At 38.7% G+C, this 13,571-nt stretch overlaps 1 protein-coding gene across 4 annotated transcripts in view; it reads left to right on the forward strand.

The window, feature by feature from the left end:
* The window catches only part of COL14A1 (collagen type XIV alpha 1 chain), a 257,258-nt gene that overhangs the window by 93,868 nt on the left and 149,819 nt on the right, over nucleotides 1-13,571 (forward strand). For 3 of the 4 annotated variants that reach the window (XM_032252681.1, XM_032252674.1, XM_032252695.1), the window contains exons 15-19: nucleotides 3,560-3,686; nucleotides 5,127-5,266; nucleotides 5,717-5,849; nucleotides 7,213-7,272; nucleotides 9,196-9,347. In XM_032252681.1, coding sequence (XP_032108572.1) covers nucleotides 3,560-3,686; nucleotides 5,127-5,266; nucleotides 5,717-5,849; nucleotides 7,213-7,272; nucleotides 9,196-9,347 — 612 coding nt within the window. The remainder of the gene's footprint in view (nucleotides 1-3,559; nucleotides 3,687-5,126; nucleotides 5,267-5,716; nucleotides 5,850-7,212; nucleotides 7,273-9,195; nucleotides 9,348-13,571) is intronic. The other variant, XM_032252687.1, reaches the window with a different exon arrangement.

Here is a 13,571-nt window from a genome sequence, read left to right on the forward strand (position 1 = left end):
GATGGTGGTGATGATGGTGATGGTGATGATTATGGTGGTGATGATGGTGGTGATGATAGTAATGATGGTGGTGATGGTAGTGATGAGGTTAATGATAATGATGGTGATGATGATGTTGATGATGATGGCGATGATGATAATGATGGTGATGATGATAATGGTGGCTAACATTTGTTGAGTGCTTCCCACGAGCCAGGCACTGTTTGGTTCTGTAAGGATTTGGTTCTGCAAGGATTACACGAGGTACACTGCTCTAAAGAGAATACCTCGTGTAATCCTCACAGAACCAAATGCTGACAAAGTGTGACTTGTCAAACTAAGGACAGCAGTCATCTCAGGTAGCATTTACTGTGAAAAGATTTTGGAAGCACAAAAACATGATAGAGAATTAAGTGTTACCATTTGAGTTTTATAAATGCAAAGGCCCCAGTTTTTGGGTTTTGAGAGTCCAGTTCCTAACAGCAGTGACTCAGCAGTAGATCCTGGAGTTGAGCCCAAATCCCTTGTTCCTCATCAGGGCCTTTTTCTACATCCCTTCCAAAATTAGGCTGAAGTTAAACTTTTAGCTAGTCTGGTTGAGAATAATTCTCAGAAATAGTTACATAACAATGAGATCATGGCTATTCGTTATTGTTTCCTCAAATTTTTCTTTTACATCGTAAAACACTACCAGAAAAATCAGTTCTGGGACTAATTGTTTAAAACGTAATATTTTAACTAATAAAAATAAATGATAAGGTCTCCATTTGATGAAATAAAATAATCTGCTAAAATTATGTAAGATACAGACATCAAATACAGCATCAAATATTTAATAAACAAGATCCTTTTTTTAACAGACACACACACACACACGTTTCTCCTTTTAGTCCTTTTTCCCATTTGGTGTACCTAAGAATCTAGTACCTAGATTTTAACTGCTTTTATGTATGTTTGACATCTTTGCAAAATTCCTGTTTGTCACAGATTTGAAACTTAGAAACAAGGTCAAGACCTAACTAGACATTCCAGATAACAGTTTTACAGCTCAGGACAAGTTAGGTAAGCTGTTTGGGCCTCAGCTTTTCTTTTGGATAATAATTGTAAAAGCACCTAGCATTTGGTGAGTGAAGGTGAGCAGGAGAGACTGTAAGTAAGATGTATATCAAGTCCCTGACTCTTTGTAAGTGCTCAGTAAATCTCAGAGATGACCATTCAAAACAACAGAAAGCGATATGTAACTAGCAGTTAGGAAATATGTTTGAACTCACATTTTTAACATGAGTTTGTATTTTCTGTGAGCTTAAATAATGAATCCATATTTAAATAGTGTTTAGGAGCATAGGATTTAGAGCCTGAAACGCCTGTGTTTAAGTCTTGTGTACTAACTGTTTTCTTCTTGGGCAAGTTCCTTAATTTTTGGAATCTCATTTTTTCCATTTTCAAATTGGGAGTAATAATTAGCTCCCCTACAGGACTGTGATAAGGATTAAATAAGTGAATGCGTATAAAGCATGCAGACAATTTGCAGGCTGCAGTAAACAGTAAGTGCTAAAAATGACCTATAATGTTATCGATCCCTGATTCAGAAGAAGATAATCCATATATTCAGTTAACTGTTGCTGTGTAACCAACACTCCAGCTTAACGTGCAGCCCAGGAGTATGCAGCAGAACTCAGCAGGGACAGCTGGGCTCTGCCATGTGGTGTCAGCGGAGGTGATTCGTGCATTCATCTGGGAATATGGCTGGACCAGAACTTCTAGGACGACTTCACACCCATGTGTGACACCTCAACTAGAGTGTCCGAAAAGGCTGGGATTCGCTGGCCCTCTGCACAAGAGTGGCTCAGTACAGTACAATGATACAGTAGAATGATAGCTCTTTTTTTCAGGGTTGGCACTCTTTTTTGACCTACAGTTGATTCTTTAGAGATGTGTATGGCTTCTGGACTGGCCCTTGGTCTAGAGGAGACCTTTTTCACCTCTTTTAAGCAACAGTTTTTGGTGCCTTCATCCTTTTTTTTTTTTTTTTTTGAGATGGAGTCTTGCTCTGTCCCCAGGCTGGAGTGCAGCAGTGCTATCTTGGCTCACTGCAACCTCTGCCTCCTCTTCAAGCGATTTCCCTGCCTCAGTCTTCTGAGTAGCTGGGACTACAGGTGTGCACCACTATGCCCAGCTAATTTTTTGTATTTTAGGAGAGATGGAGTTTCACCATGTTGGCCAGGATGATCTCGGTCTCCTGAATTTGTGATCTGTCCTCCTCGGCCTCCCAAAGTGTTGGAATTACAGATGTGAGCCGCCGCGCTCGGCCCCCTTCATTTTAATTTACTTATTCTATTCACTCAAAAAAATACAATTCAACATACAGTGGTGAAGAAACTGAACAAGATCTTGCCCTCAAGGAGCTTATACTCTATGCAGGAGACAGACAATAAATATGTAGGTAAATAAAGTAATGCCAGGTTGCCATTGGTGCCAAGGAGGAAACAACAAGGCAACTGTCAGAGAATAACCCTACTCATAGGTGGAAACAGGTGGAAAGAGAAACCTCCTCTCAGGAGATGATATTTAAGCATAGCCGTGATAAAGGAAGAAGGCTTAATTTTGACAGGAGCTGGGAAATAGGGTCACAGACAGAGTGAACTGCATGTGCTAAGGCCTTGAGGTGGGAAAAGCAAGGGCCTGAAAGGAGGCCAGTGTGGCTGGAGCCCAGGAGGCCACCGGAGTATGGTAGAAAGAAAAGGTGGTGCCCCAGATTATGACAGCCAAGAGACATACTTTCATCAAATATGTCTTTCTGTGGAAGATAGAGGAATGTTTCAAATATTTACCATTTTCTTTAGTATTAATGTTCCCCAATTCTTTTTTTTTTGAGATGGAGTCTCACTCTATCACCAGGCTGGAGTGCAGTGGCGCAATCTCGGCTCACTGCAACCTTCGCCTCTTGGGTTCAAGCGATTCTTCCACCTCAGCCTCCCGAGTAGCTGGGGCCACAGGCGCGTGCCACCACGCCTGACTAATTTTTTTTATATTTTTAGTAGAGACGGGGTTTCACCGTGTTGGCCAGGATGGTCTCTATCTCTTGACCTTGTGATCTGCCGCTTTGGCCTCCCAAAGTTCTGGGATTACAGACGTGAGCCACTGCACCTGGCCTGTTCCTCGATTCTTTTCCAGCATCGTTGCTTACCTGTACAACTCTTATAGGAGTCATCATGTGTTACTTAGCTATGGGGACAGCAGAGCCCAGGCAGTGAAGCAAAAAACTGGCTGCTACTAGCAGATCTAGCTGGAAACATTATCTGTATTTATATCAGCCTCTTAAATTGTCTGCACTTCGTATCTGGAATGAATGGAAAGAATATTGATTGCAAAGTTGTCCTGAGAATTAACTGATGGGTAATCTAAGGGTATAAGATTAGAAATGTGTATATATAAACTGGCTGTTTTTATAATTCAGTAATTTATTTTACAGTATTTATAGCTTTGCTGTCAGCCAAGTGAGCTGCAGACAATAATAAAATGATTCTTGTATCTAGAGAGCATTATACAGAGCTTTTATGATGACTTCTTTCTTTGACAGGTTGAAGTTGATCCTATTACTACATTCCCTCTGAAAGGCTTGACACCTCTCACTGAGTATACTGTTGCTATTTTCTCCATCTATGATGAAGGACAGTCAGAGCCTCTGACTGGAGTTTTTACCACAGGTAAGCAGCCTCATTACGTTTTGAAGGGTTTCAAGGGTAGCTATTAATACATAGAAAACAGAACCCAAAGCACCTTCTTTAGTTGTGAGTTTGAAGAGATTGCATTTTAATTTTTATTTCTTGTATGTGTTATCATTAACAAATGAACAATCAGATGACTCATATGTGTACTGGCTTATTATTTTTTATCAAAGCAAGGAAGAGAGACTTTAGACTATCTAAACTTAAAAGATCTCAGTTTTTGAAAAAAAATATGTTTTCTTCTTCCTAATCTTATACCTTTTACTTTCATTCCTTAATGTAAAACTTCTATATACTTCTTCCATTCAAATGATTATGTGTGTTAAGTGGAATTTCCAAAATTGCTGATATCCAACAGTTTTTGACCTACAAAAATGATAGTTTCATACTTTTTAGCTCATTGCATCAGTCTGTAGCCAATGATGATTTTTCTGGAGACTGAATTCTTCATATAACAATAAATAATATTTTAAACACTAAAATTAAATATAAGACATGAATATATTATTTTTATTTTCTATATGTACCCTGTAGCTACTTTTTGTCTCTTGGTTGCAACAATTCTATTATTTGTTTTCTGAACTTATCATGGATTGCACTTGTAAACAAATGTAGTCTTTACTGAGGAGATGAGAAGATAATTTGGAGAGAGACAAGAAAGAAGCAGAATTGAGAAATAATGTTCATGGAAAAATTCAGTAACTTAACAAAATCTCCAGAAGGCTAATTCTAGTTGGGATTCTCATGGTGTCTCATCAAAAAGTTGTTTGCTTTTTGTTTTTTGTTTTAGAAAAAGCCTGACTTCAAAGAATAAAAATCAATTCTTTGACAATTTATTTTGGATGCAGTTGGGTGTTATACTTTCTCTTGTATATCCCAGAAGTGTGTAAGCTCTGAAACAGTGGAAGGCCTGATCAATTGGATTTCATTTCTGATGACCACCATATGTACAAGTTAAAAGATTGAAGGTTCTTTTCCAGGATTAATACCAGGGAGCTATTTAGCCACTAAAGCAAATAGAACTAAAAGAGAAGTTTTCTTAGGTACCTAGGGTACTATTTTATTAATTTCCTCAAGATACTTGGAAAATAATATTATTTTTTAAAAGAATGAATATGGCAACCTTGGTTTTTACAGTTAATGAAAACAGCCAAGTAGAAATGCTAAGAATTTTGGAAATTATTGGAAAAATTTTAAGATCTGTTATTTCCATGGTTTCCCTAATTTATGATATTGGTGAATGCTGGAAACAGAAATGGAAGGCTAGCCTAGACTGATGGGCCCTGATTCCCCTTCTTCCCTGTGTTTTCCTGAAGCAAAAGATTCCTCAAAGAGTCTTCTACACCCCTGGGAGATACTTGGGTTTTGGCTTTCTTGATTTCTCATTTCCCTAACAAAATCTCCTTCCTTGGTTTACAGAGGAAGTTCCAGCCCAGCAATACTTAGAAATTGATGAGGTGACGACAGACAGTTTTAGGGTGACCTGGCATCCCCTCTCAGCTGATGAAGGGCTACACAAATTGATGTGGATTCCAGTCTATGGAGGGAAGACTGAGGAGGTGAGTTGTCTGAAACAGACTGAAAATTAATCCGGAGCATTAGTAAATACCTACTGCTGCTGGAGTTGGTCTTCACTTTAAAATATATTAAGAATACCAGAAGTAATTAATATTTTACATGGCTTTGAGTTTTAGAAATGTGAAATCTTATGATTTTCCTAATATTATCATGTGTTGTTGCCAGAGCTTTAGTTATATACTTTATATATTTTCAGACTCTTTGACTTTAATAAATGACATTTAATACAACTTTAAAATGTCACCTTTACAATATTAGTAATTTATTTGCTGAGGGGATTGAAAGAAATAAAGGTTCCGGCTTGATCTTAAAATGGACTTCAGTAGCCTGGAGTTCTTTATGATTGGTTGTTTCTTCCTTATGCTCAGAATAACATTTTTTCTTTTCTTTTTCAAATAAGGATAGTTACTAAGCACCAAAATACATTTCAGGTTGCCTTAAAAGAAGAGCAGGATTCATATGTTATTGAAGGCCTGGAGCCCGGTACGGAGTATGAAGTTTCACTCTTGGCCGTACTTGATGATGGAAGTGAGAGTGAGGTGGTGACTGCTGTCGGGACCACACGTAAGTCTTGGTCTGGCCACAATGCATTTCAGCTGCTCTCACAATCCCTCTTTACTCCATCCATTTCCCTCCCCATCTGCTTCCTTGGCTATGGAAGCTTCAATATCCCTTTGTCCCTCAGAATTCTTCATATATCCTCACCTTCAGTGAAACCAGTATATAAAGCATCTTAGTTTCCCAGACTATGATCACCATGAAAGCAGGGACCATATGTGTTTTGCTAACCATCATATTCCCCAGGACTTAGCACAGTATTTGGTACATGTTAACTGTAGAATAAATACCCATCGAATGGATGGATGAATGGATAGATGAATGGATGTATGCATGGATAGGTAAAATAACTTACAAATGAATAGATTGGCAAACAAATAAACCTAGGGCCAACATGTGAAAGAGTTTCTGGAATTTTCCAAGTTGATATTGGCTCCAAGAATCTTGTACAAAATTTACTTGCTGATTCATTCATCTCTTCATTTTTGAAATATGAGGTATTGACCACATATTAAATTGCCTTAGATTGGGTTCCCTGGAACCAGATTCTAGACAGAAAATTGCAGCCAGAAAGTTTATTGAAGAGTGCAGCTGGGAGAAGCTTATGTAAAAAACTGAGGACAGCAGGACAGGGCATGGAAAGAAGTTGAAACTGAACCCTTAGCTAGTCTTGCTATAATGAAGGGCCATTGGTAGGATGACCCTTCTGAATTGTCCCAAATTGAGGCAAAGGGGCTGAGACTTCATAACCTTGCATCTCCAGTTGCTGGAGGTGAGCCATCCCCTGACAGAGGCCATGAACTCAGGCAAGACAGTTCCCAGAGCTATGAACTGTTGGCAGGCAGTGTTCCAGCACCAAGTGGATGGGTGTGTTGACTCTAAAAAGAGGATCTGGGAAGAGCACCACATCTGCACTTCATTCTGCTGTATGCCCACGGTGGCTGTAAGAAATGGAAGATGCACTGCTTGTCTAAGCACATTGCACTCCATGGTGGTCCTGTTTGGCAGCCCTTTCACAGCTCGGTCTACAGCACTGTCTAATTTTCCTTAATTACCGTGGCTATGCCCCTATTTCAAAGTAATTGGGTGGTTTCACAATTTTGTAGATGTAGTTCAAATGTTTATATGAAGCCTGGTATCTGTGATGAGAAACTTTAACATAAATAAGGGTTTCAGTTTCTTTATCTGTGGAACAGACATGTCTGCCTTACTTATAATTCACTTCTTTGGTCTTCTAACCATAGTCATGTTTGTTGTGGGAAGCAAGTGAGATAATACGGGTGAAATGTTCTTTGAAAGATACAAAATGCTATATACAAATGGACAGTTACGATTTTTACAGCATTTTAAAGTAATATGTTGTTTTTAGTTGATAGTGTTTGGACAGAACCAGCTACAACCGTAGTGCCTACCACACCTGTGACTTCAGGTAAGGTGAAATAGTAGCCTGTTTCCCCACTTTAAAAATTTTGTTTAAACAGATGTTATCTTGGTTTTATTTATTATCAGTCAGGAAAAGAGATGACCCTCCCTTCCTTCTCTGGCACACTGGTTCAAATTTCCCTCCTCTCAGAGCCTCTCAACCTCTTCTTTGCCACTAAATGCCCATGGGTCTCCTAGTCAATTGATCTCACTGATACATCACTCTGCCTCTTTCATCTTTGTCTTGGATGCTCAAGCACCTTACCTGAGATGTTAATGTAGCTGCCTCCCCAGGGGTCTTTGCCTTCCTCTCTCTCTCAGTGACTTCTATTATTCTCTGTTGAGAATTCCCCTTCTTTTCTCTTTTCTTCTTTTAGAGATAGAGTTTCACTCTGTCATCCAGGTTGGAGTGCAGTGGCACGATCAAGGTCCACTACAGCCTTGACTTCCTGGGCTCGGGCTATCCTCTTGCCTCAGCCCCGCAAGTAGCTGGGACTACAGGCATGTGCCACCATACCTGGCTGTTTTGAATTTTAGTAGAGATGAGGTCTCACCATGTTGCCCAGGCTGATCTTTAACTCCTGAGCTCAAGTGATCCCTCTTCCTTGGCCTCCCAAAGTGCTGGGATTACAAGCATGAGCCATCATGCCTGGCCTTATTGAGAATTTTTCTTATCGTGTTTTCCTTGCATTTCTGTGGGTAACTGAGACTTGGCCGGTCTATTGTTTTTCCTATATTAGCTATTTCCTCCCTCAGCTTAGCTTTCTCCTTCACTGTAACATACCTCCCAACTGGCTGTCAGAGTCAACTTGGTGAAACACAATTTGATAATATCATTTATTTACTTCTCTAAGACCCTTCAACGGCACTCCATTACCCATTCGTTGATTCATTTATTCTTCAATTAATCTTTATCAAGCCCTTCTTTGTGTTCTAAAGTCTCTTTTATGGCATCCAAGGTCTTTTCTGGTTGGGTCCTGCTTCCCTTCCTGGCCTCAACCATATTTCCTATGCTTCCCCCATTTTCTCTTGCCATCCCCAACTCCTTGCCCTGAATGTGAGAAGTTCCCTCCCATTCCCATTGCCTGGTAGCCCCCCTGCAATGTTGCCAGGTAAATGTCAATCTACTACCTCCTCTGTGACACTTTTATTATTTTTGTTGAGTTAATAACTATATAAAAACCAAAGCTCTAACAGTCTGACACACAGGAAAAGTTCAATGAATATTTTCTAAATGAATTAATACATGAATGAAAAGAAAGGAGAATGAGAAGAGATAGATAAAAGGAAATAAAGTTAGGGTAGAAAAGGAAAGAAAAAAATGAGACAAATGAGGGAGCAGACATTTTGAGAAATGAGCATGAATGTGCCAGAAAACATGGGTAAAGGAGTTTGGACAAGTTTAAGAGAAAAGATGGTGTTTGTGTGGGCTGAATGGGTAAAGGCAGCCTGAGTGGGAGATTTGCATGTTAAAAAAGAAATGGGGGCGGAGGCAGGTGATTGGGATATGTGTTGGCTGCTGGATTACACACAGAGGTGGACAAGGTCTGGCCCACCATGCTCCCTTGTCCACAGAGCACTAGTATGAGTTTCTCATGACCATGCTCTCCTTTGGGTTCCATGGGCTGGTTTCTAGTCTCAGGGCTTCTCCCCAGTTCTCTTCACTAGTGTATATACAGAACTAATAGTTTTGAGGGCTCCATTGTCTCATCTTGTAAGCATCTCTTAATCCCACTTTTATTTGCATGATACCTAATAGGTATCATGCCTCCCCGCTAAGTACCATAGCTGAGCTCTTCTTGCCTCATATGGATCTCTATTACAGGGATCATTAAATGATGCTTGCTGCCACCCCACAGGTAGTCTCTGTGGCCCATTTTGGAATATAATGGGTTAAAAGTTTTTTAATACTTGGTTGTATTTATTCCAGTTTTCCAGATGGGAATCAGAAACCTTGTTATAGGTGATGAAACCACTTCTAGCCTGCGGGTAAAATGGGACATTTCTGACAGCGATGTGCAGCAGTTTAGGGTGACCTACCTGACAGCTCAAGGGGACCCCGAGGAAGAAGTGGTAGGAACGGTCTGTATACGTTCAGCTGACTAGAAACTCTGCAGATGTTACTAACACAGCTAATGAGACTGTCTTCAGAGATAAATGCAAACTTTACTGCTCATTTCTTGGTGACTCTGACATCTACAGAAACTAATGTTCTATGTTAATCTGAACTCCACTACTGGTTTCTCAGTGACCTTTCTATCTCCAAAACTTGCTCCATGTACAACTTTCTCCAATAACCTCTGAGTATTGTTTCCAATATTGCTTCTCTTCTGCTGCCTTGATCACCTGTTCGAGCACCAAAGTTGGGTCATAAAAGGCCATTATGCACTTGTACATATGTATGTATAGATATGTATAAAAGTTTAATATAGATAATAATTTCTTTTGCCCTTGGAAATCTGATAAGAAAAAACTTTTAAGCAAAGCACACAGAAAAGGTCTTGTATATGGTATACTGGAAATATTCTTAATAAAATACCATCCATTAACCAGTAGTTACATTTTTCATTGACGTCAACTCATATTAAGCAGATTTATAGTTATTTTTGATTATTCTTAACATGACTGTTTCCTTGGGATTTAGATTTTTATACCTTGAGTTTTCTTTGAGTTGTTTTACCTATCTTTCCTTTTTCCAAATAGTACACTCTTTTTTAAAAAAATTATTATAATTTAAGTTCTGGGATACATGTGCAGAACATGCAGGCTTGTTACCTAGGTGTGATGGTGGTTTGCTGCATCCATCAACCCATCATCTGCATTAGGTATTTCTCCTAATGCTATCCTCCTTCTTGCCCCCAACTGCCAACAGGCCCCAGTGTGTGATGTTCTCCTCCCTGTACCCATATGTTCTCGTTGTTCAGCTCTCACTTATGAATGAGAACATGTGGTGTTTGGTTTTCTGTTCCTGTGTTAGTTTACTGAGAATAACGGTTTCTAGCTTTATCCACCTCCCTGCAAAGGACATGAACTCATCCTTTTTTATGGCTGCACAGTATTTTATGGTGTATATGTGCCACATTTTCTTTATCCAGTCTATCATTGTTGGGCATTTGAGTTGGTTCCAAGTCTTTGTTATTGTGAATAGTGCTGCATAAACATATGTGTGCATATATCTTTATAGTAGAATTATTTATAATCCTTTGGGTATATGCCCAGTAATGGGCTTGCTGGGCCAAATGGTATTTCTAGTTCTAGATCCTTGAGGAATTGCCACACCATCTTCTACAATGATTGAACTAATTTACACTCCCACCAACACTGTAAAAGTGTTCCTATTTCTCCACATCCTCTCTAGCATCTGTTGTTTCCTGACTTTTTAATGATTGCCATTTAAACTTGAGTGAGATGGTATCTCATTATGGTTTTAATTTGCATTTCTCTAATGACCAATTATGATGAGCTTTTTTTCATACATTTATTGGCTGCATAACTGTCTTCTTTTGAAAAGTATCTGTTCATATCCTTTGCCCACTTTTTGATGGGGTTGTTTGTTTTTTTCTTGTAAATTTGTTTAAGTTCCTTATAGATTCTGGATATTAGCCCTTTGTCAGATAGGTAGATTGGAAAAATTTTCTCCCATTCTGTAGGTTACCTGTTCACTCTGATGATAGTTTCTTTTGCTGTGCAGAAGCTTTTTGGTTTAATTAGGTCACATTTGTCAATTTTGGCTTTTGTTGCCATTGTTTTTGGTGTTTTAGTCATGAAGTCTTTGCCCTTGTCTATGTCCTGAATGGTAGGTATTGCCTAGATTTTCTTCTAGGGTTTCTTTGGTTTTAGGTCTTACATTTAAATCTTGAATTCCATCTTGAGTTGATTTTTGTATAAGGTGTAAGGAAGGGGTTCAGCTTCAGTTTTCTGCATATAGCTAGCCAGTTTTCCCAACACTATTTATTAAATGGAGAATCCTTTCCCCATTGTTTGTTTTTGTTAGGTTTATCAAAGATCAGATGATTGTAGATGTGTGGTGTTATTTCTGAGGCCTCTCTTCCACTCCATTGATCTATATATCTGTTTTGGTACATACCAAGTTGTTCTGGTTACTGTAGCCTTGTAGTAGAGTTTGAAGTCAGGTAATGTGATGCCTCCAGCTTTGTTCTTTTTGCTTAGGGTTGTCTTGGCTATAGGACGGGCTGTTTTTTGGTTCCATATGAAACTTAAAGTAGTTTTTTCTAATTCTGTGAAGAAACTCAATGGTACCTTGATGGGAATAGCATTGAATCTATAAATTACTTTGAGCAGTATGGCCATTTTCATGATATTGATTCTACCTACCCATGAGCGTGAAATGTTTTTCCATCTGTTTTTGCCCTCTCTGATTTCCTTGAGCAGTGATTTGTAGTTCTCCTTGAAGAGGTCTGTCACATCTCTTGTAGGTTGTATTCCTAGGTATTTTATTCTCTTTGTAGCAATTGCAAATAGGAGTTCATTCATGATTTAGCTGTCCGTTTGTCTGTTATTGGTGTGTAGGAATGCTTGTGATTTTTGCACATTGATTTTGTATTCTGAGACTTTGCTGAAGTTGCTTATCAGCTTCAGGAGATTTTGGGCTGAGACGATAGGGTTTTCTAAATATACAATTATGTCATCTGCAAACAGAGACAATTTGATTTCCTCTCTTCCTATTTGAATACCTTTATTTCTTTCTCTTGCCTGATTGCCCTGGCCAGAACTTCCCATACTGTTAAATAGGAGTGGTGAGAGAGGGCAACCTTGTCTTGTGCTGGTTTTCAAAGGAAATGCTTCCAGCTTTTGCCTATTCTGTATGATATTGGCTGTGGTTTGTCTTAAATAGCTATTATAGTTTCAGATACATTCTATCAATAACCTATTTTATTGAGAGTTTTTAGCATGAAGGGGTGTTAAATTTTATCGAAGCCCTTTTCTGCATCTATTGAGATAATTATGTGGTTTTTGTCATTGGTTCTGTTTATGTGATGGGTTATGTTTATTGATTTCTGTATGTTGATCCAGCCTTGGATCCCAAGGATGAAGCCAACTTGATTGTGGTGGATAAGCTTTTTAATGTGCTGTTGTATTCGGTTTGCCAGTATTTTATTGAGGATATTCGCATCAATGTTCATCAGGGATATTGGCCTGAAATTTTCCTTTTTCGCTGTGTCTCTGTCAGGTTTTGGCATCAGGATGATGCTGACTTCATAAAAACAGTTAGGGAGGAGTCCCTCTTTTTCTATTGCTTGGAATAGTTTTAGAAGGAATGGTACCAGTTCCTCTTTGTACCTCTGTTAGAATTTGGCTGTGCATCCATCTGGTCCTGGGCTTCTTTTTGGTTGGTAGGCTATTAATTATTGCCTCAATTTCAGAACTTGTTACTGGTCTATTCAGGGATTTGACTTCTTGGTTTAGTCTTGGGAGAGTGTATGTGTCCAGGGATTTATCCATTTCTTCTAGATTTTCTAGTTTGTGTAGAGGTGTTTGTAGTATTCTCTGATGGTGGTTCATATTTCTGTAGAATCAGTGGTGATATCCCCTTTATCATTTTTATTGTGTCTACTTGATTCTCCTCTCTTGTCTTCTTTATTAGTCTGTTTAGCAGTCTGTCTATTTTGTTAATCTTTTCAAAAAACCAGCCTTAGATTCATTGATTTCTTTTTTTCCATGGGTTATTTGTGTCTCTATCTCATTCAGTTTGGCTCTTATCTTAGTTATTTCTTGTCTTCTGCTAGCATTTGAATTAGTTTGCTCTTGCTTCTCTAGTTATTTTAGTTGCGATGTTAGGGTGTTGATTTTAGATCTTTCCTACTTTCTCCTGTGGGCATTTAGTGCTATAAGTTTTCCTCTAAATGCTGCTTTAGCTGTTTTCTAGAGATTGTGGTACGTTATGTCTTTGTTCTCATTGGTTCCAACAAAATCATTATTTCTGCCTTAATTTTGTTCTTTATCCAGTAGTCATTCAGGAGCAAGTTATTCAGTTTTCATGTAGTTGTTCAGTTTTGTGTAAGTTTCTTAATCCTGAGTTCTAATTTGATTGCACTGTGGTCTGAGAGACTGTTTTGATTTCCATTCTTTTGCATTTGCTGAGGAGTGTTTTATTTCCAATTACATGGTCAATTTTAGAATAAGTGCCATGTGGTGCTGAGAAGAATGTATATTCTGTTGATTTGGGGGTGGAGAGTTCTGTAGATGTCTAGTAGGTCTGCTTGGTCCAGAGCTGAGTTGAAGTTCTAAATATCCTTGTTGATTTGCTGTCTCATTGATCTGTCTAATATTGACAGTGGTGTGTTA

Source organism: Sapajus apella, unplaced genomic scaffold (genome assembly GCF_009761245.1).
Source record: "Sapajus apella isolate SASKATOON/1434 unplaced genomic scaffold, GSC_monkey_1.0 scaffold3, whole genome shotgun sequence".
Classification (NCBI taxonomy): Eukaryota; Metazoa; Chordata; class Mammalia; order Primates; family Cebidae; genus Sapajus; species Sapajus apella.